This window comes from Callithrix jacchus, chromosome 4, assembly GCF_049354715.1.
Source record: "Callithrix jacchus isolate 240 chromosome 4, calJac240_pri, whole genome shotgun sequence".
Lineage (NCBI taxonomy): Eukaryota > Metazoa > Chordata > Mammalia > Primates > Cebidae > Callithrix > Callithrix jacchus.
Genome location: NC_133505.1, coordinates 20,449,809 through 20,470,000, shown reverse-complemented (window position 1 = coordinate 20,470,000; position 20,192 = coordinate 20,449,809). Strand labels below are relative to the sequence as shown.

The following is a 20,192-nucleotide window of genomic DNA, read 5'->3' as shown; positions in this document are numbered from 1 at the left end:
AAGTTCCTTCTTACAGACAACAGTTCCTGCGCATACTGGGAAGTCACAAAGAGAAGCAACTTAGGAATGACAGAGTTAGGGTCCCTTTTTGGAAATGCATACCTTAGATTCCTACACATACTGGTGCGGCATGGCACTTCCATGAAGCAAAATTAGGTGTTCCTAATAGGAACAACTGTGTTTTTTTTTTCAGCAGACTAGCTCAGCAGATTCATCTTGCTGGGGAGGCGTGGGTGGTAGTGATTGTATTTTGTTGTTTTACTGCTCTGGGGCTTTGCTTGGATCAGCCAAAAAAGACATGGATAGAAATACTGTCAATCTGGTCCCACTCCAGGAACCTAATCATGCCTGAATGGCTCGGAGGAGTGTAGTGATGGCAACATTACAGGAACAGGTATGTTGGATTCCGTTCTCATCCACTTCGGCCACAGTGTCGCCTTTACAATAAAGCAAACTACGATTTTGAAGGCACATCATCTCAATCATCAAAGGGAGGGGGTGTCACTGAAGCCCTTTTCCTTGGCAAGGGGCACAAAGGTAATGTTTAGTATTCACTACATCGAATTCTCCTAGCCAGCTGGTGTGTCCCTGTTAAGACTTTCATTTATGCAGCTTGAGCTGGAACCTTTTTTGTTCTCCCAGTCTATTACTTTGTCGATTCAAGGGATAACAGCCAAAGTGAAACAGCTTGCAATTTGCACCTGTCTGCTCTAAGCATTCCATGTTAGATTGCTTGGAGAGTAAACCCTTCACTGCTAATGAGAATGAGACTGGGTAGGGCTGAACGCAGTTTTGTTGGGGGAGGTTATAGGATATCGTCCTGTTTTTTATTTTTCTTTTTTTGTAACTGAATTGATGAAGACCTCCCTATTTTCATGTTCAGAATCCCAGTAGTAAGAGACAAATACAATTCCCCCGCAAAACACACACACACACACACACACAAAGTTGTGTACTCTTTAAAGAAAAGTTTACGTGTCATGTAACTAAGAATTGAATTAATATTCAGCCTGAGTTGCCTCAGATAAGAAAGCAAATATTTAAATGCTAAATTATTTCCATGTGGGTGTAAACATAAAATACCTACAGAGACCTTTACTTTGCAGCATTGGCAAGGAAAGAAAGGAAATTTTAAAAATTTTTAGATGTATTCCAGAAATAGGACTAGCTTTGGTAATAATGCCAAGTGCCCGAAAATAAACTTGAGATTTCTGCTTATATTGCCTTTGAAAATTTAAGCTACTGAATCCAAAATAAAAATTCAAGGGTGTCACTTTAAAATCTTACCTAGATAGATATAAACATCTTTATCCAATTCATCGTCATGTGAATCACAGAATGAATTCTCCACAATTGCACAAATGTCAGCACCTATGATTCTCCCAAACCTTTTCCCAATTCTCTGCATCTTCCCTAGCTTTGATTCTTTCAAGGAATTCTATCTGTGGATTAGCATCTATTTTGAAAGAATTAAACTCGCTGAGATGAAAGAGTTTTAATCATGGCTTCTGACGTTTTCCCCAAACCTGAGGATATTAAAAAAATTCAAAATAATAATGTTTGAATTATCAGGCAAAATATTCCCAAAGATGATCTAAAATTTAGTAAAATAAAAAATAAAAAAAATTTTAAAAGCCTAATAATCTATTTATCAAAGGATTTGTGCTACCTTTGGATTCCAAATATTCTCCATATTGGCACTTCCTGTTGAAATAATAACGTATATGATGATGGGTTAAGTGAAGTCAAAGTGGTCGCAAATGTGTCCCACTAGTAATTAATATATTTGAATCTTGTTGTTGGCCCACATCTGGCCTGACAGATAACGTTCCAGCTTGTTCAGCGACCACCCTTTCAGCACAGTGTTAGGAGTCCTGCCAGCCTTTGCAGAGTCTGGTCAGGTCAAAGGGTTGAGCCATGTGTAATTCAGAACAGAGGAGGTCCCACGGTCACTCCACAAAAACAATTACACTACTTATTTCACTCTAGCCCTCGCCCAAAATTCACAAGCCTCACAGTTCCAGTGCAGCCAATCTGATTCTGCCCCTAGGCGATGAGCCACATGAAAATATGTGGTGCTGTGTTTATAAATCTAATCAAAAATAGAAACAGCAGACAGGCACCATGAAGTCCTACTATGGATCATGGGAATCCTTGGGAATTCTGAGGCACTTTTGTTTCTCTTCCATAGACTCTCTTTTGCTATGACGTTGCCTGCTACACTCGTTAATCATCCTCTTTACTCGTGAGTGCTACAAAGGAGGCCACATTTCTAGTCACTTCTATCCTTTCCATCCATGGATAATGAAAAATCAAGCTTAAAAGCCTTGCTTTTAAAGGAGAAAAAATTAAAGAGGGGCCTACTATGACATCAATCTTACCTTTCTCTCCATGTTCTCGGCTTCTTGCCCGTGGCAATGCACAGATTTAAATCAAGTTTCCCTAAAAAAGAAAAATAATATTTAAAAACCAAGGTAAATTGACCCAACCATGAGCTATGTTAAGCAATGTGGGACTGGAGAGCTACTATGCGACTTAATGTTTCCAAAAAATCTAAGGATAAAGTCAACAGGATATAAGCGAGCATCTTACTTTTATTGTTGCTCATTTCTTTGTTGATTTTCTTTTTTTTTTTTTGAGACACTCTGTCACCCAGGCTGAAGTAAGTACAGTGACACCATCCTGGCTTACCGCAACCTCCGCCTCCGAGGTTCAAACAATTCTCCTGCCTCAACCTCCGGAGTAGCTGGGATTGCAGGTGCGTGCCACTGCACCTAGCTAATTTTTTGTATTTTTTTAGTAGAGATGGGGTTTCACCATGTTGACTCATTTCTTAAGCCAGACTCATAATAAACAGAGGGTCAGTCAATATTCTCAAAACGTTTTACAAGGGCAATCTCCGGGAAAATTTCAGATTTGATTTAGATGGCTTAAATTTCCTATTTTATGCCCCAAAAGTGACAAATTCCGACTGCACTGAAGTCACAATGACAACTTGCTGCTGCATGCTTTAGGTAGCTGAACTGTTTATCATTTAAAAATTATGATCCAGTTTTGCAACCATCATAAATAGATAATATCTGATAAAGTCAATGGTAAATATATGTACTGAGGGGCCAAATGGACTAAACCCTGAGAACATCATCCAGCAAAGATATAAAATATAAAAATTATAATGAAAGGAAATGTGATTTTAACCCTCGAAACTTCTTAAAGTCACACAACAAATTATTAAGGTGAATCTGCAAACTATTCCATTTGATATTATTTTAATTGACGGAAATACTCCACCAGAATACAGTCTGTACCCAGATAATTAGAATAAATGGACTTTTTAAATGAACAATGATCCCAGCATTTATTCAATTATTGTAAACATTCACCAAAAGAGTCTTTTAGACTGTGCATGGTGACTCACACTTGAATGCGTAGCACTTTGGGAGGCCAAGGCTGGTGGATTGCTTGAGCTCAGGAGTTTGAGACCAGCCTGGGAAACATAGTAAGACACGTATCTCTACAAAAAATACAAAAATTGGCCAGGCATGGTGGCACGCACGTGCCTGGAGTCCCAGCTACTTGGGAGGCCAAGGCAGGAGGCTGGCTTGAGCCTGTGAGGCAGAGGTTGCAGTAAGCTCACATTGTGCCACTGCACTCCAGCCTGGGTGACAGAGCCAGACCCTGTCTCTTAAAAAAAAATAAATAAATAAGAGTCTTTTAAACTTTAAACTTGAAGTTTTCCCTTTTGAAATGGTTATCAGAACTCGGCAATAAAACAAAGCCCATCATGTATGAGTGATACGCATGATACATTTTTATTAGGAGCTATCTATTACTGTTTTAAAAAATTACATCACAAAGTATATATGAACTTTTGAATAGTATCAATGTTGAAAAATGAAAGATTTTAGTCCTTCTAGTGCTAATTTAAAAACTCCTACTCTTTTATGTGAAAGCAACCTAAAAGTTTTTAAGATCATATTGAATTACTTCCTAAAGTAAGTGAAAGACATGTAAAATTATTTAAAAGGAAAAACCAGTATCAAGATTTTAAAAAATTAAACAATTGGCAGAAATCGAAGTTTGACTTGCTTGTTTCCACAGCACAGTGGCTGAAGAGAAATTCAAATGCATATATTTCTAGGAACAAATATGGAACAGAATATTTTTTCCTTGACTTTGGCCTATTTGTGTTTGAAAATGTTTGTAATTTGTAACATTGCTCAAGTTATTGTCATCACAGATTTATTTTGCAGACATATAACCCAAAGTGTGTAAGCCAGAAAGCCCAGGTTACCTCTATTAACATAAATAGAATGCTCAGGAAAGTTTAAATAAGGCAGACCACTTGTCTTCCTTCATAGAAGACTGTATTTTAAATGCCTTTCTGCACAAATATTCAGAATGCAGTCTCAGTAGTATAAGACCCAATATAACTGTAAAACAAGATCAAAATTCCTCATTATCTCAGACAAAATGTAGAGTTGAATCCAGAAAGCAGCTTGATGGAAGTCAGAATTGTATCATTTTACAAAGCTGCTGTCACCAGGGGAGGCATACAGCTGTCTACTGCCCTGTCTCAGGAACAACAGAAGTGGCCCAGGATGCCTCCCCACTTGGGAATCTCTGACAGCTTCCATTAGGCATTATTTCAGTAAAGCTTGTTAGTCACTGAGTTTGTATGAGCTGGAATTTGGGGGTTGCTGTTAGACCCTCACAACTGAGGGACAACCAGCAGAACACAGATGATGCAAAGCAAATGACCCATCCTGAGCCAAGGAAACGCACTGAACATGTGACCTGGCTTTAGAGCATGAATAGATTTAGGCAAGGTGTTAGCTATGATGGATGTATTGATACATGAAAAATGTGTCCCCAGCACAACTCCTCAGGGCTTAGTTCAGAGACCTCAACATTGGGAAAGAATTGTTAAAAGGTGGAAAACAGCCCTTTAGCTGCCAAGGAGCTCTGGCAAGTGGTGTGGATGGAGAAAAGATGTATGAGGCTAGGTTCCAGAGACCAGAGGAGCTGGATCAGTGTGAAGGATGCAGGGACCCAGTAAATATGTGCACAGGCAGCAGAGTGAACTTCGAGGAATAGACGAACAGTCAAATCGGAAAGGGAAATAAAAGAAACATGTGAGCAAAGAGTGGTGAAGAAAATGAGAACAAGAAGTTCATAGGACAATGAGTAGAATCTGTCAGTATGTAATAATTTTAACAAGTTAGTGATTCATGATCAGCTACCACATTCCCTTTAAAAAACAAAAAACTACATGGACACAGGGAGGGGAGCATCACACACTGGGGTCTGTCGGGGGGGGAAACAGGGGAGGGACAGCAGCAGGTGGGTAGTTGGGGAGAGATAGCATGGGGAGAAATGCCAGATATAGGTGATGAGGAGGAAGGCAGCAAATCACACTGCCATGTGTGTACCTATGCAACGATCTTGCATGTTCTTCACATGTACCCCAAAACCTAAAATGCAATAAGAAAATAATAATAAATAAATAAAAAGCTATTGCTTGAGTAACTGGCAAAATATGAAGCTAATCAGAATACTGATTGATTTGCTAAACTGTCTATAAGATCTTCACTGCTGGCCAGGCACGTTGGCTCATGCCTGTAATCCCAGCACTTTGGGAGGCGGAGGAGGGTGGATTGCCTGAGGTCATGAGTTCGAGACCAGTCCGGCCAACATAGTGAAACCTTGTCTCTACTAAAATTACAAAAATTTGCCATGCATGGTTATGGACCTCTGTAATCCCAGGACTCGGGAGGCAGAGGCAGGAGAATCACTCGAACCTGGGAGATGGAGGTTGCAGTGAGCTGAGACTGAGCCCCACTGTACTCTAGCGTGGACAACAGGGCAAAAACAAGACTCTGTCTCCAAAAAAAAGAAAAAACGTTTTCATTGTCAAAAAAAGTCCAAATTAGCTAGCTCAAAAAAAGAACTATAAATTAACCAATAATAATAATAATAACCTTAAGCTTTATTGGAAACCCTAGACTTAATACATAAACAAATGGGCACCAGTGCAAAACTCACACTGTGACTGCAGGTTTGGATCACCGGGTAGCAAGTTTATAGAAGTGCAAGAGCCTACAATAGGGATCATTTACTAAAAGCCAATCTCCAACTTGCAAGCAGATTAACAACTGCAATATCCCCTGTTATAAGTAACCTGTTGGCCATATTCTCTTGAGTCCAGGTTAATAAGACTGCTGATTCATATAGTCATTTTGTTGTTTGTTGATTTGAAGGCTGATTTTGAAATGGCTTTCACTGAAATTGTTGACCTTATATTGCAAATTAAGCCTTGGAATTGCCAAATCTGATGACTGGTTCATTGCTTCCAGAGAAGGGAATTAACATGGCTGCAGCTGTTGTTTCATTGCATTTCTCCTCTCAAGCAGACCAGCAAGGGCAAAGATGGTGTTTCCCAGAAGTCACAAGCCAGATTCTGTCTGCAGACGCATTTTGTCTAACCTCCACAGTGATTTTTAAAACGTTGAGGCAATATTTAAAAATAAGAAAGTTGCAGCTTAAAAAAGAAATCCGATTTCTGATTTGTCTTGGAAAATTAAAAGCTTGGCATCATAGGGGCAGCATTCATGGTTGACAGCAATTGGCTAAAGGTGAGTGGTGGCAGCATGTTTTTCAGGCAATATTCTCCAGGTCCACAGTTCCCATCCTGCCTACTGCAGACCAAAAACCAAAATGTACTCTCCCTTGAGGAGAGTAGTCATTGCTACATCCTTGGAAGGAAGAGGAGAGCCTGGGAAGCACTGGGTGCTTGATAAATATTCATTATGTCATGTTGAATGAAGTGACCTCAAGGGAGATAGGTAATATTCATGGGTGGCTCTAAGACAACAAGGAGTGTCCAGGAGCCCTCATAATGTATGCCCCAATTTCAAAAACTGCTAATCCTTAGCTTGCACTGATGTTTTTCTTATAAAGAAAGAGTTTCTCCTGTCACTAACAAAGGCAGGGCCACAAGCGTCAAGGAAAACTAGAGCCCACATAGACCCAGCATACTCTACTCATTTCCATTTCTTGCCTGGCCTCTACAGGCTTCTGAATTTGAAACTTCTCAGAGAGAGACATGAGAGGAGGCCTGGTACCCACAATGACAAACTGCTCCACCTCGACCATCATTCTCCCCCTCAACCTGCCCAGTAGTTTTCTGCACTACAGTCTAAATCTACACTGAGGAATAAGTAAAAAGAGGAATATAAACCCTGCCTTAGAGAGTCAATAGTTAAACTTAACACACCATCACTTTACCTTGGAGTAAGAGCAACAGTATGGAATGGACTGATGTGTGTGGTTAAGAAAGAGTTGGTTCGAATCTCCTGCACACAGGAGTTGCTTAACCTCTGAAAGTCTCCAGTTGTTCTACAGGACAGTTAAGATATTTTTAAGATTGTGTATATCAGACTTCCAGGTCCAGTTAGAGTTGTACAAAGCTGGAAAGGGCATCATTCCCAAATGTAAAGCAATAAATATCCTAACTAATCTGCTAATTTACAAATGCTATTAAACTCATCAGAGAGCCAAGGTCATAGGGAAACAGATTAATCCCAAACCTAGAGACAGTAAAGTGCCTCCAAGGAGTCACAGGACGCAAGCACCTGCTTACTGGAGCAGGTAGGGGACCCCTTACAAGTCAGTAAGAAGAATTCATCCAAAAATTGTCAAAAAAATGTCTAAAGTCTGAACGTGGCTTAGTTAACAGTATATAACTTGCAGGATCTTCAAACACAAGGAAAATTCACATCTACTCACAGGCTCTACTCCATAGACCTTCTGGGTGCTCAGAAGAAACACTGAGGCAAGGTGAGAGCACAGAGTGGTGGATCCAAATGGGGGGCAACTTTGCCTCCAAGGGGACATTTGGCAGTGTCTGGAGATATTTTTAGTTGTCAAAACTTGGGGGATCCAGTGGTTAGAGGCCAGTAATGTGGCTAAACAGCCTATAATACATAGACAAACACCACTACTACAAAGAATTGTCCAATCCATAATGTCAATAGAGCTGCTGCTGAGAAACGCTGGTCCAGAGAAAGCTTCCTTAGTGATGCAGTCTTTGCGGAGAGGAACAGGAGCCACTACAGAAAAGCACAAAGCCTTACCTGAATATTCCACCTCTACCTCTTCTAAGGAACAGTAGCCTCATCTGTGGGAAAGGCAATAAATCCTGTTGTACCAAGCACAGGTTAAGACTTTTTGCAGCTGGGAGAAGAAAATACAAACATACCCTGTAACCCTGTGGTAGGAGCAAGAAAATATCCTGGCCTGAATTATCAGAGGTCTCCTATTTAAGGCACAGCGACAGGATCATTGAGATGCCCTCATCCCTGAGAGCAAGAGGCACAGGTCCTGCTTAATCCTGAGGAGAATATCCACACAGCCTACCATCAGGCTACGAAGCACTGAGTACCAAGTACTGTCAATGTCCTGGTGGAAAAGGAGCAAGAACATAAAGAGATGCTGTCTAAAGGAAAATTGCCAAGAAAGGACTCAAACCTGACGCTTAAGCCAACACTGAAACTTCTCCTATTAACAGCTACCACTCTAAGTGTGAGTTAAAACTAGAGGAGTTCTCAGCCTATAACACACTGATGATAGCCTTAGCAACCCATACACTCAGCTCAAGTCCTGTCCCAGCTAGACAGACTGACCCCCACACATTGAAGGGCCAACAGAATAAAAGGCATGTCATCTCTGGGCATAAAGAATGTTTATCTCAGTTTCTACTGTCCTACCCAAAATGACCAGCTTTCCAATGAAGTCAGGTGACAAATAAAAAAGCAAAGGGGGATGGGGCAAGGAAGCACTCTGTCAGACAAAGCAATCAAGAGAAGGAGAAGCAGAAGCAGATGTCACCAAGGTGTTGAAACTGTCAGAGAATTTAGAACAACATGATTCATGTGTTAAAGACCCTAATATAAAAGGTGGACAACACATCTGGCTAGATGTGGAATTCCAGTGAGAGATGGAAATTGTAAGAAAGGATAAAATGAAAAAGTTAGAAATAATGTGGTATACAGAATGTTATCAACAACCTCATTAGCAGTCTCAGCATGACAGAGGATAGAATCAGTTGAACTCAAGCTATCACCAATAAAAATTACTCAAATTTCACCATGAAGACTTTTTTTAATGAGGAAAAAAAAAGCAGAGAATCCAAGAGTGATGGGACCATTTCAAATTATCAGATATACCTGTAATTTGGAATGCAAAAGGATAAGAGAGTACAGGGTAGAAAAACCGTTGAAGTGATGGTGGCTAAGAATTCCCTCAAGTTAGTGATGGACACCAAAGCTCACATTCAAAGGAACTCAGAGAAGACCAAGTAGCATAAAACATACGTGGATCCATCATCGATAAACCAGTGAAAACGAACAGCAAAAAAAAATCTTGAAGGCTGACAGAGGAAAGAGGCATATTACACACAGCAGAACACCATTAAGAATTACAGCAGACTTATCAAAAACTATGTGAACCAGAAGGCAGGAGGGGAACATCTTTACAGAAAGAAAAACAATCATAAATACAAAATTTTATACTCCAAAAGGTATCTTTCAGAAATGTTTGTGTGGGGCCAGGTACAGTGGCTCACGCCTGTAATCCTGATACTTTGAGAGGCAGAGGTAGGTAGATCACCTAAGGTCAGGAGTTTGAGACCATCCTGGCCAACATGGCAAAACCCCGGTTTCTACTAGAAATACACAAAAATTAGCCAGGCATGGTGGTGTGCACCTGTACCCCTAGCTACTGGGGAGGCTGAAGCAGAAGAATTGCATTGCTTGAACCCAGGAGGCAGGGTTGCAGTGAGCCAAGACCATGCCACTGCACTCCTGGGCAACAGAGCAAGACTCTATCTCAAAAAAAAAAAAAAAAAGAAAGAAAGAAAGAAAAGAAATGATGATGTGGGATATAAACATGGTAGAATGAAGATTGTCAAATCCTGGCCTTTAAAACGGAATTCTAAAATTGCAAGAAGAAAAGGGTCTAAAATAATCTCAGTGCTCTGGAAATGGACCAGAGGCGAAAAACAAATAGAGAAAAACATTCATTAGTGGAAAACTGTTCAAATTAAGAATTGGGGGAGTCTATGGTATTCTTGGCTGAGGTTGCCCCAGTATCTGCAGCCTCCCATTACCCTGACCTTATTCCAGCTAGACCAGTGTTGTGAAGCTGCCAGGAAAAGTCTGGCCAAAGAAAACACAATTTCACTGTTGGTGGGAGATGACTTCATTTGATGCTAGGGCAGAAAATCCACAGCCCATTGTATTTATTTTAAGTGGAAGTAGCAAACTAGTGGGAAGCAAATGATGAAAGGCCATGACTCTACCACCTTGAATTGCAGTCCCACTTGGGCAAAGGAGTGAAAAACTTGACTAATCATGAATTTGGCAGGAAGAACCTAGAAATGAGTGGGGCCAAAGAAGGGCCAGCTGATTGCTCCTAAGGTCTTTGGCTAATTGGGAGGCTGTGCACACATGCAGGCAAGACTCAAGAAGGTCCAGCCATCTACACATCCTGCATTGACTTGGATGTTATGCAGGTCTACAGGAAAGAGGGCCTGGCAGAAAGTAAACTCTGTTGAATGAGCTCCCAAACCCTCCCACAGATCCATCAGCAGAAGATGAAAGTCTTACTGGTTAAGGTGTTTGAGGACTATCACTGGTTGGACTATCAAACTATGCAGACACAGAGGAGCCACTAGAAACCAGCATAAGCTTAACCTTTACATTTTTCTTTTTTTTTTTTTTTTGAGACTGAGTTTCGCTGTTGTTACCCAGGCTGGAGTGCAATGGCGCGATCTCGGCTCACGGCAACCTCCGCCTCCTGGATTCAGGCAATTCTCCTGCCTCAGCCTCCTGAGTAGCTGGGATTATAGGCACGCGCCACCACGCCCAGCTAATTTTTTGTATTTTTAGTAGAGACGGGGTTTCACCATGTTGACCACGATGGTCTCGATCTCTTGACCTCGTGATCCACCCGCCTTGGCCTCCCGAAGTGCTGGGATTACAGGCTTGAGCCACCGCGCCCGGCCCTACATTTTTCTTAAAATAAGCAGAGACATGAGCAGCCACACATCATGGGGAAGACAGATTCAACAGATTCAGTCCAGGCAAGTTACTATAACCAAAACAAATGAAAACAAGTAAAACAACAACAATACGCAAAACAGTCACAATAACAGCAACTTAAGGAAAAAATGGAGAATTATATTTGCTACAATATCTTATCTAGGATGTCTGGCTCTTGACAAATTTTTAGCAAGAGATGAAAAAAGGAAAGTGTGACCTATATTCAGGAAACTATGCTGTCAATAAAAATTAACGCTGAGTGGATAAGGAGATTGTGTTTAGCAAACAAACACTTCAAAGCATTTATTATAACTATGTTCAAAGAATTAAAAGAACGCATGTTTAAAGAATTAAAGAAAAATATCTGACAGAATTGAAATAAAATGTAATGATAAAGAAAAATATAACTTTCAAAATAGGAATTCTCAAAAAAAAAATCATTAACATTCATACACAAAAATCAACCCCAGATGGGTCATAATCCTAATTAAACTATAACTATTAAAATTCTAGGTGAAAGTTTCTATGACTTTGGCGAGCTTGCTCACAATTAAATATGAGAACAAAGGTACAGTCCCTAAAAGAAAAAAATTGAAAAAATAACTTTCAAAATTAAAAACTTTTGCTCTTTAAAAAGCACTTGCATTAGCTTTCTACAGATGCATAACATATATTATTACAAGTTCAGCAGCTCAAACACCCAATTTATTGCATTGCTTCACAACACTATAGTTCAAAAGTCTGGCAGAGCATGGCTGGTTTGTGCTCAAACTGAAATCAAGATGTCAGCTGGCTACACTGTCATCTGAAGCATGGGGTCATTCATGTTATTCATGTTGACAGGATTCAGTTCCTTTCACCTGTAGGGCTGACAGCCTCCCTTCTTTGCTGACTGTCAGCTAGGAGCCGCTTCCACCTTTTAGACGTAGCCACATTTTACATCATGTGACCCATTCCATCTTCAAGCCAGCAATGGTGTGTATATCGAAACCTTCTTATGCTTTGAATCTCTCTAGCTTCTCTTTTTATCGCCATCCAGAGAACACTTTCTGGTTTGAAAGGGCTTGTGTGACAAAATTTCTCCTACTTACATAATCTCTGTATCTTAAGATACATTGATTGCTATTTCATTACTGCAAAATCTCTTTACATCAGTACCTAGATTAGTTATTAGATATCCAGAGGACAGGAAATTTGGTGAGACATGTTTAAAATTATGCTTACATAAGTGTAGTGTAGGAAGGAATAACAAAGAAGGAAAAGGCTTACCAAAATACCATGAAGAAGGGAAAAAACAAGCCACAGACTGTGAGAAACTATTTTTGAATTTATATATGTAATAGAAAACATATATTCAGAATATATAAATACCACTTACAATTCAATAATAAGATCCCAAGCAACACAGTTATAGGATGGGCAAAAGATCTGAATAGTCATTTGCTAAGAAGATATATGAATAGCTAATGAGCACATGAAAAGATGCTGAACATCATTAGTCAATGCCACTCCCAGGCATTTCCCCAAATGAAATACAAACATATTTTAATCACAAAATTTCATGCATGAATATTTTTGGTGACTTTAAGTTCTAAAAAATAGAAACAGATGGGTCGATTGCAAAAAGTTTTTTCCCATTCTTTTGGTTGCCGGTTCTCTCTAATGATAGTTTCTTTTGCTGTGCAGAAACTCTTAAGTTTAATTAGATCCCATTTGTCTATTTTGGCTTTTGTTGCCACTGCTTTTGATGTTTGCAAACTACCCATCTGACAATGGGCTCATCTCCAGAATCTACAAATAACTTAAACAAATTTACAAGAAAAAAACAAACAACCCCATCAAAAAGTGGGCAAAGGATATGAACAGACACTTTTCAAAAGAAGACATTTAAGTGGCCAACAAACTTATGAAAAAATGCTCATCACTGGTTATTAGAGAAATGCAAATCAAAATCAGATTGAGATACCTTCTCACACTAGTTAGAATGGCCATCATTAAAAAATCTGGAGACAACAGATGCTGAAGAGGATGTGGAGAAATAGGAACACTTTTACACTGTTAGTGGGACTGTAAATTAGTTCAACCACTGTGGAAGAGTGTGGTAATTCCTCAAGGATCCGGAAATAGAAATACCATTTGACCCAGCAATCCCACTACTGGTGTCTACCCAAAGCATTATAAATCACTCTAGTATAAAGACACATGCACAGGTATGTTCATTTTGTAACTGTTTACAATAGCAAAGACTTGGAATCAATCCAAATGCCCATCAATGATAGACTGGATAAAGAAAATGTGGCACTTATACTCCATGGAATACTATTCAGCCATAATAAAGGATGAGTTCATGTCCTTTGCAGGGACATGGATAAATCTGGAAACCATCATTCTCAGCAAACTGACACAAGAACAGAAAACCAAACACTGCATGTTCTCACTCATAAGTGGGTGTTGAACAACAAGAACACATGACCACAGGGAGGGGAACATCACACACCAGGGCCTGTTGTGGGGTGGGGGAATTAGGGGAGGGATAGTAGGGTGTGGGGGGATTAGGGAGGGATAACGTTAGAAGAAATACCTAATGTAGACGACAGAGGGATGGATGCAGCAAACCACCATGGCATGTGTATACCTATGTAACAATCCTGCACAATCTGCACATGTACCCCAGAACTTAAAGTATAATAAAGAAAATAAAATAAAACAAGTATATGGGAAAAACATAGAAACAATGCTGATTAATATCTCCCAGATGGTGAATGGATAAATGATGGTAAAGCATACAATAGAATGCTATTCAGTAATAAAAGACATAAATCTTAAAGGTAAACGAATACAGACTCAAAGCCTACATAGTGTTTAATTATGCTATGCTATGCATAGTGTTCCATATATGCCTTGCTGGAAAGGCAAAACATAGAGATAAAAAATATATCAGTGGTTACAAAAGCTAGGGCAAAGAGAGAAGTTGGCAACAAAGGAATTAAAGGGAATCAGGCATGAATGAGGAGGAAAGTAATAGAATTGTTTCATATTTTGATCATAGTTGTAGTTACCTGAATGTATGCATTTATCAAAAATTCACAAAACTGTACACTAGAAAGGATGAATCTGGCTCACGCCTGTAATCCCAGCACTTTGGGAGGCTAAGGCGGGTGGATCAGGAGGTCAGGAGTTTGAGGCTAGCCTGACCAACACGGTGAAACCCTGTCTCTACTAAAAATACAAAAAATTAGCCAGGCATTGTGGTACATGCCTGTAATCCCAACTACTCGGGAGGCTGAGGCAGGACAATCACTTGAACCCAAGAGTCAGAGGTTGTGGTGAGCCAAGATGGCACCACTGAACTCCAGCCTGGGTGACAGAGTGAGACTCTATCTAAAAAAAAAAAAAAAGAAAGAAAGAAACGGTGAATTTGATTGTATGCTAGTTATATCTTCATCTTAAGAAAGAGAAACCTAATGTACACAGATTGCTCAGGAAAGGGTAGAATAATTTTTTTCCTAATTTTCATCAAAGAAATGAATGTTTGACAAGAAATAAAATTCAACAAAATGATTAATACAAATTTACCCCTGCCCCATTTTTTACCCACCCCAATTCATAACTCATAGAGGTGAAGAGTTTTCATCTATAATGATTTTTGTTTGATGTGGTGGTTAACTCTATAACTATAATTAATATAATTAATGCAATGATATGTATCTTATCATTGATATCATGCATATATTATATTGAAATAATGAGTAATAAAATATTTAAATTGTAATTTATGTTTTTATGTTATTATATTTCTTATGTTGTTTTCTTAATCTTAGATTAGGGGTTGAATGGTGTTACCCCAAAATTGACAACATTCTGAACTCCTGTACATGTGAATGTGACCTTATTTGTATATAGGGTTTTTGCAGATGAGTTCAGATGAAACCATTAAGGTTACCCATAGTGAAATGCAGCTGTTTTCTTATAAAAAGTGGAAATTTGGTCACAGAGACAGAAATGCACATAAGAATAAAACCACGTGAATATGAAGAAAGAGATCAGATGATGTCTCCACAAGCCATGGAACACCCAAGACTGCCAGCAGTCACCAGAAGCTATGGGGAAGCATGGAACAGATTGCTCCTCACAACCATTGGAAAGAACTGACCCTGCTGACACCTTGATTTTAGACTTCCATCCTCCAGAACAGTGAGAGAATAAATCTCTGTTGTTTAAGCTGCCCAGTTTGTGATACTTGGTTATGACAGTCCTACAAAGTATATGACTTTGGTATATTACCATTAGTGATTAAAATATATTTTATGCATACTATTCTTTTTTCTCTTCTCTCCCCATCACTTAAAATTATGTAGGTTACTAATATCAATATTGCATATCTTCTAATGGTCACATTAAATAATATCAAAACTTAATTTGTTATTTCATAGCCTCTCGAGAGCATCACCTCACTTCTTTCAAAGAATGAGCATTTTAAGGCCCACACCCTTTCTACCCATTTCTTCTCTCTCCAAATCTCTCTCAACTATACTATTACTTTGAATTTTCAGATATACATTCTGTCATAACCATAATAATATTTTGTGCTTTTGTTACTTTAAATTTTATTTTTATATTTCGAAGTCAAATGTCACATTTTATAAATTATATAGGATATAATTGAGCACTTCTGAAACAGTCAAACTAATAGAAAATGCACTAGTAATTCTGGATGACTTTATAGAGACTTACAGATGAAATATGGCATGTAGCTACTGATGGAGTTAGAAATCTATAAAATAGAGCTATAATGCAGATTTCTTGATGGCATTAAATAAGATTGACCCTAGAAAAATCATTAAATAGGAAATAAAAAATCATTATATAGGCATAGTTTGTCTTCAAAAACCCTCACTTTCTCTAAATTTGTTTCCTAGTTTCCCAAAAATACTACAATTTATTTTCTAAGTTAAGAGCAAATCAACAAATCAATTCATGCTACTACATAAATGATTCTTAATGGTCCTTCCAAGGCAATATTTATAATTTTTTTAACTTTTTTTTAAGTTCAGAAGTACATGTGCAGGTTTGTTACATGAGGGTTGTGTCATGAGGGTTTGTGTACAGATTATTTCATCACTCAGGTATTAAGCCTAGTATCCATTAGTTATTTTTCCTGATCTTCTTCCTCCTCCAACACTCCACCTTCCAATAGGCCTCAGTGTGTGTTGTTCCCCTCAATGTGTCCATGTGTTCTCATCATTTAGCTCCCACAATAGACATTATTATTATCATTATTCTTATTAGCTCCCACAATAGCCATTCTGGTTGGTATGAGACACTATCTTATTGTGACTTGATTGGCATTTCTCTAATAATCAGTGATGGTGAGCTTATTTTTCATATGGTTGTTGGTCACATGTATATCTTTTTTTTTAAGTGCCAAGGGAGGTCCCAAGATGGCCAAATAAGAGGCAGCTCTGGACACAGCTCCCAGAGAGAGAGACACAGAAGCTGAGTGGTCTCCACAATTCCAAATGAAGTACCAGATTTATTTTGTGGGTCTGGTTGGACAGTGGGTATAAACCAAATAGGGCAAGTTGAGGCCAGGTGGGGCACTGCCCCACCCAGGTGGTGCATGCAACTGACCAGAGGACCAGGGGATCTCCCCCTCTGGAACTTCAATAACATACCGGCAAACCAATTGCAACAGCACATCAAAAAGTTTATTCATCATGATCAAGTAGGCTTCATCCCGAGGATGCAAGGCCGGTTCAACATACGCAAGTCTATTAACATAATCCATCACAGGAACAGAGCCAAAGACAAAAACCACATGATTATCTCAATAGATGCAGAGAAGGCCTTTGACAAAATTCAACAATGCTTTACGCTAAAAACTCTCAATAAACTAGGTATTGATGGAACCTATCACAAAATAATAAAAGTTATTTATGACAAAGCCACAGCCAATGTCATAATGAATGGGCAAAAACTGGAAGCATTCCCTTTGAAATCTGCCACAAGACAAGGATGCCCTACCTCACCATTCCTATTCAGTATAGTATTGGAAGTTCTAGCCAGAGCAATCAGGCAAGAAAAAGAAATAAAGTGTATTCAATTAGGAAAAGAGGTAGTCGAATTGTTTCTACTTGCAGACAACATGATTGTATATTTATAAGACCCCATCGTCTCAGCCCAAAATCTCCTGAAACTAATAAGCAACTTCAGCAAAGTCTCAGGATACAAAATCAATGTGCAAAAATCACAAGCATTCCTATATACCAATAACAGACAAACAGCCAAATCAAAAGTGAACTCCCATTTACAATTGCTACAAAGAGAATAAAATATCTAGGAATACAACTAACAAAGGTTGTAAAGGACGTCTTCAAGGAGAACTACAAACCACTACTCAAGGAAATAATAGAGGACACAAACAGATGGAAAAACATTCCATGCTCATGGTTGGGAAGAATCAATATCATGAAAATGGCCATACTCCCCAAAGTAATTTATAGATTCAATGCCATCCCCATCAAGCTACCAATGACTTTCTTCACAGAACTCTAAAAACCACTTCAAACTTCATATGGAACCAAAAGAGAGCTCACATAGCCAAAACAATCCTAAACAAAAAGAACAAAGCTGGAGGCATCATGCTGCCTGACTTCAAACTATACTACAAGGCCACAGTAATCAAAACAGCACAGTACTGGTACCAAAACACAAACATAAACCAATAGAACAGAACAGAGGCCTCAGAAGCAACATCACACATCTACAATCACCTGATCTTTGACAAACCTGACAAAAACAATCAATGGGGGAAGGATTTCCTGTTCAATAAATGGTGTTGGGAAAACTGGCTAGCCATGTGCAGAAATCAGAAACTGGACCCCTTTCTGACATGGTACACTACATTAACTCCAGATGGATTAAAAATCTAAACATAAGACCTAACACCATAAAAACCCGAGAAGAAAACTTAGGCAAAACCATTCAGGACATATGCACAGGCAAGGACTTCATGGCTAGAACACCAAAAGCAATGGAAACCAAAGCCAAAATAGATAAATGGGTTCTAATTTAACTCCAGAGCTTCTGTACAGCAACAGAAATGATCACTAGAGTGAACAAGCGACGAACAGAATGGGAAAAAATTTTGCAATCCACCCATCTGACAAAGGGCTGATATCTAGAATCTACAAAGAACTAAAACATATTTACAAGAAAAAAACAAACAAACCCATTCAGACATGGGCAAAGGATATGAACAGACACTTTTCAAAAGAAGACATATATTAAGCCAACAAACATATGAAAACATGCTCATCAACACTGGCCATTAGAGAAATGCAAATCAAAACCACATTGAGATGCCATCTCACACCAGTTAGAATGGCGATCATTAAAAAATCTGGAGACAACAGATGCTGAAGAGGATGTGGAGAAATAGGAACACTTTTACACTGTTGGTGGGACTGTAAATCAGTGCAACCATTGTGGAAGACAGTGTGGTGATTCCTTGGGACCTAGAAATAGAAATACCATTCAACCCAGCAATCCCATTACTGGGTATATACCCAAAGAATTAAAAATTGTTCTATTATAAAGACACATGCACAGATATATTCATTGTGGCACTATTTACAATAGCAAAGACTTTGAACCAACCCAAATGTTCATCAATGATAGACTGGATAAAGAAAATGTGGCATATATACACCATGGAATACTACACAGCCATAAAAAAATGATGAGTTCTTATCCTTCATAGGGACTTGGATGAATCTGGAAACCATCATTCTCAGCAAACTGACACAAGAGCAGAGGACTAAACACCACATGTTCTCACTCATAGGCAGATGTTGAACAATGAGAATATGTGGAACACAGGGAGGGAAGCATCACACACTGCGGTCAGTTGCAGGGGCTAGAGGAGGGACAGTGTATGGGGAGAAATACCAGATATAGGTGATGGAATGATGAAGGTGGTAAACCACCTTGCCATGTATGTTCCTATGCAACAATCCTGCATGATCTGCACATGTATCCCAGAACCTAAAGTACAATAAAAGTAACTTAATTAATTAAAAATAAGTGTCTGTTCATGTCTTTTTTCCACTTTGGATGGTATTGTTTTTCCTGTAAATTTAAGATTCTTATAGATGCTGGATATTAGACCCTTATCAGACACAGACTTTGCAAAATTTTTCTCCCATTCTATAGGTTGTCTGTTCACGCTGTTGATAGTTTCTTTTGCTGTGCAGAAATCTTTATTTTCATTAGATCCCATTTGTCAGTTTTTGCTTTTGTTGCAATTGTTTTTGGTGTCTTCATCATTAAATTTTTGCCCATGCCTATGTCTTGAATAATCTTGTCTAGGTGTTCTTCCAGCATTTGCATAGTTTTGGGTTTTACATTTACGTCTTTAATCCAGCTTGAATTCATTTTTGTATATAGCGTAAAGAAGAGGTCCAGTTTCAATCTTCTGCCTATGGCTAACCTGTTATCTCAGCAACATTTGTTAAACATGAAATCCTTTCCCCATTGCTTGTTTTTGTCAGGTTTATCAAAGATCAGATAGTTGTAGGTGGGCAGTGGTATTTTTGGGCTCTCTATTCTGTTCCTTTGGTCTACGTGTCTGTTTTTGTCCCAGTATCATGCTGTTTTTGCTACTGTAGTTGGAAGTTGGGTAGCATGATGCCTCCAGTTTTGTTCTTTTTGCTTTGGATTGCCTTGGCTCTTCAGGATCCCTTTTTGTTCCATATGAATTTTAAAATAGTTTTTGCTAGTTCTGTGAAGAATGTCAATGGTATTTAATAGGTGTAGCATTGAATCCGTAAATTGCTTTGGGCAATATGGCCATTTTAATGAAATTGACTCTCCCTACTCATGAGCATGGAATGTTTTTCCATTTGTTTGTGTCATCTCTGATTTGTATCAGCAGGGTTTTGTAGTTCTCCTTGTAGAGATCTTTCACCCCCCTGGTTAACCGTATTCCTCAGTATTTTATTTTTTTTGAGGCAATTGTGAATGGGAGTTCATTCCTGATTTGCCTCTCAGCTTGACTGTTGTTGCCGTACAGGTATGCTAGTGACTTTC

General features: G+C 38.9%; 1 protein-coding gene across 8 annotated transcripts in view; it reads right to left on the bottom strand.

Moving 5' to 3' along the window:
- LOC100406559 (orofacial cleft 1 candidate gene 1 protein) overlaps positions 1-20,192 on the bottom strand; it is a 212,734-nt gene that overhangs the window by 113,097 nt on the left and 79,445 nt on the right. For all 8 annotated transcript variants that reach the window (XM_035294963.3, XM_035294964.3, XM_035294961.3 and 5 more), the window contains exon 3: positions 2,382-2,442. In XM_035294963.3, coding sequence (XP_035150854.3) covers positions 2,382-2,393 — 12 coding nt within the window. In that variant the 5' untranslated portion in view covers positions 2,394-2,442. The remainder of the gene's footprint in view (positions 1-2,381; positions 2,443-20,192) is intronic.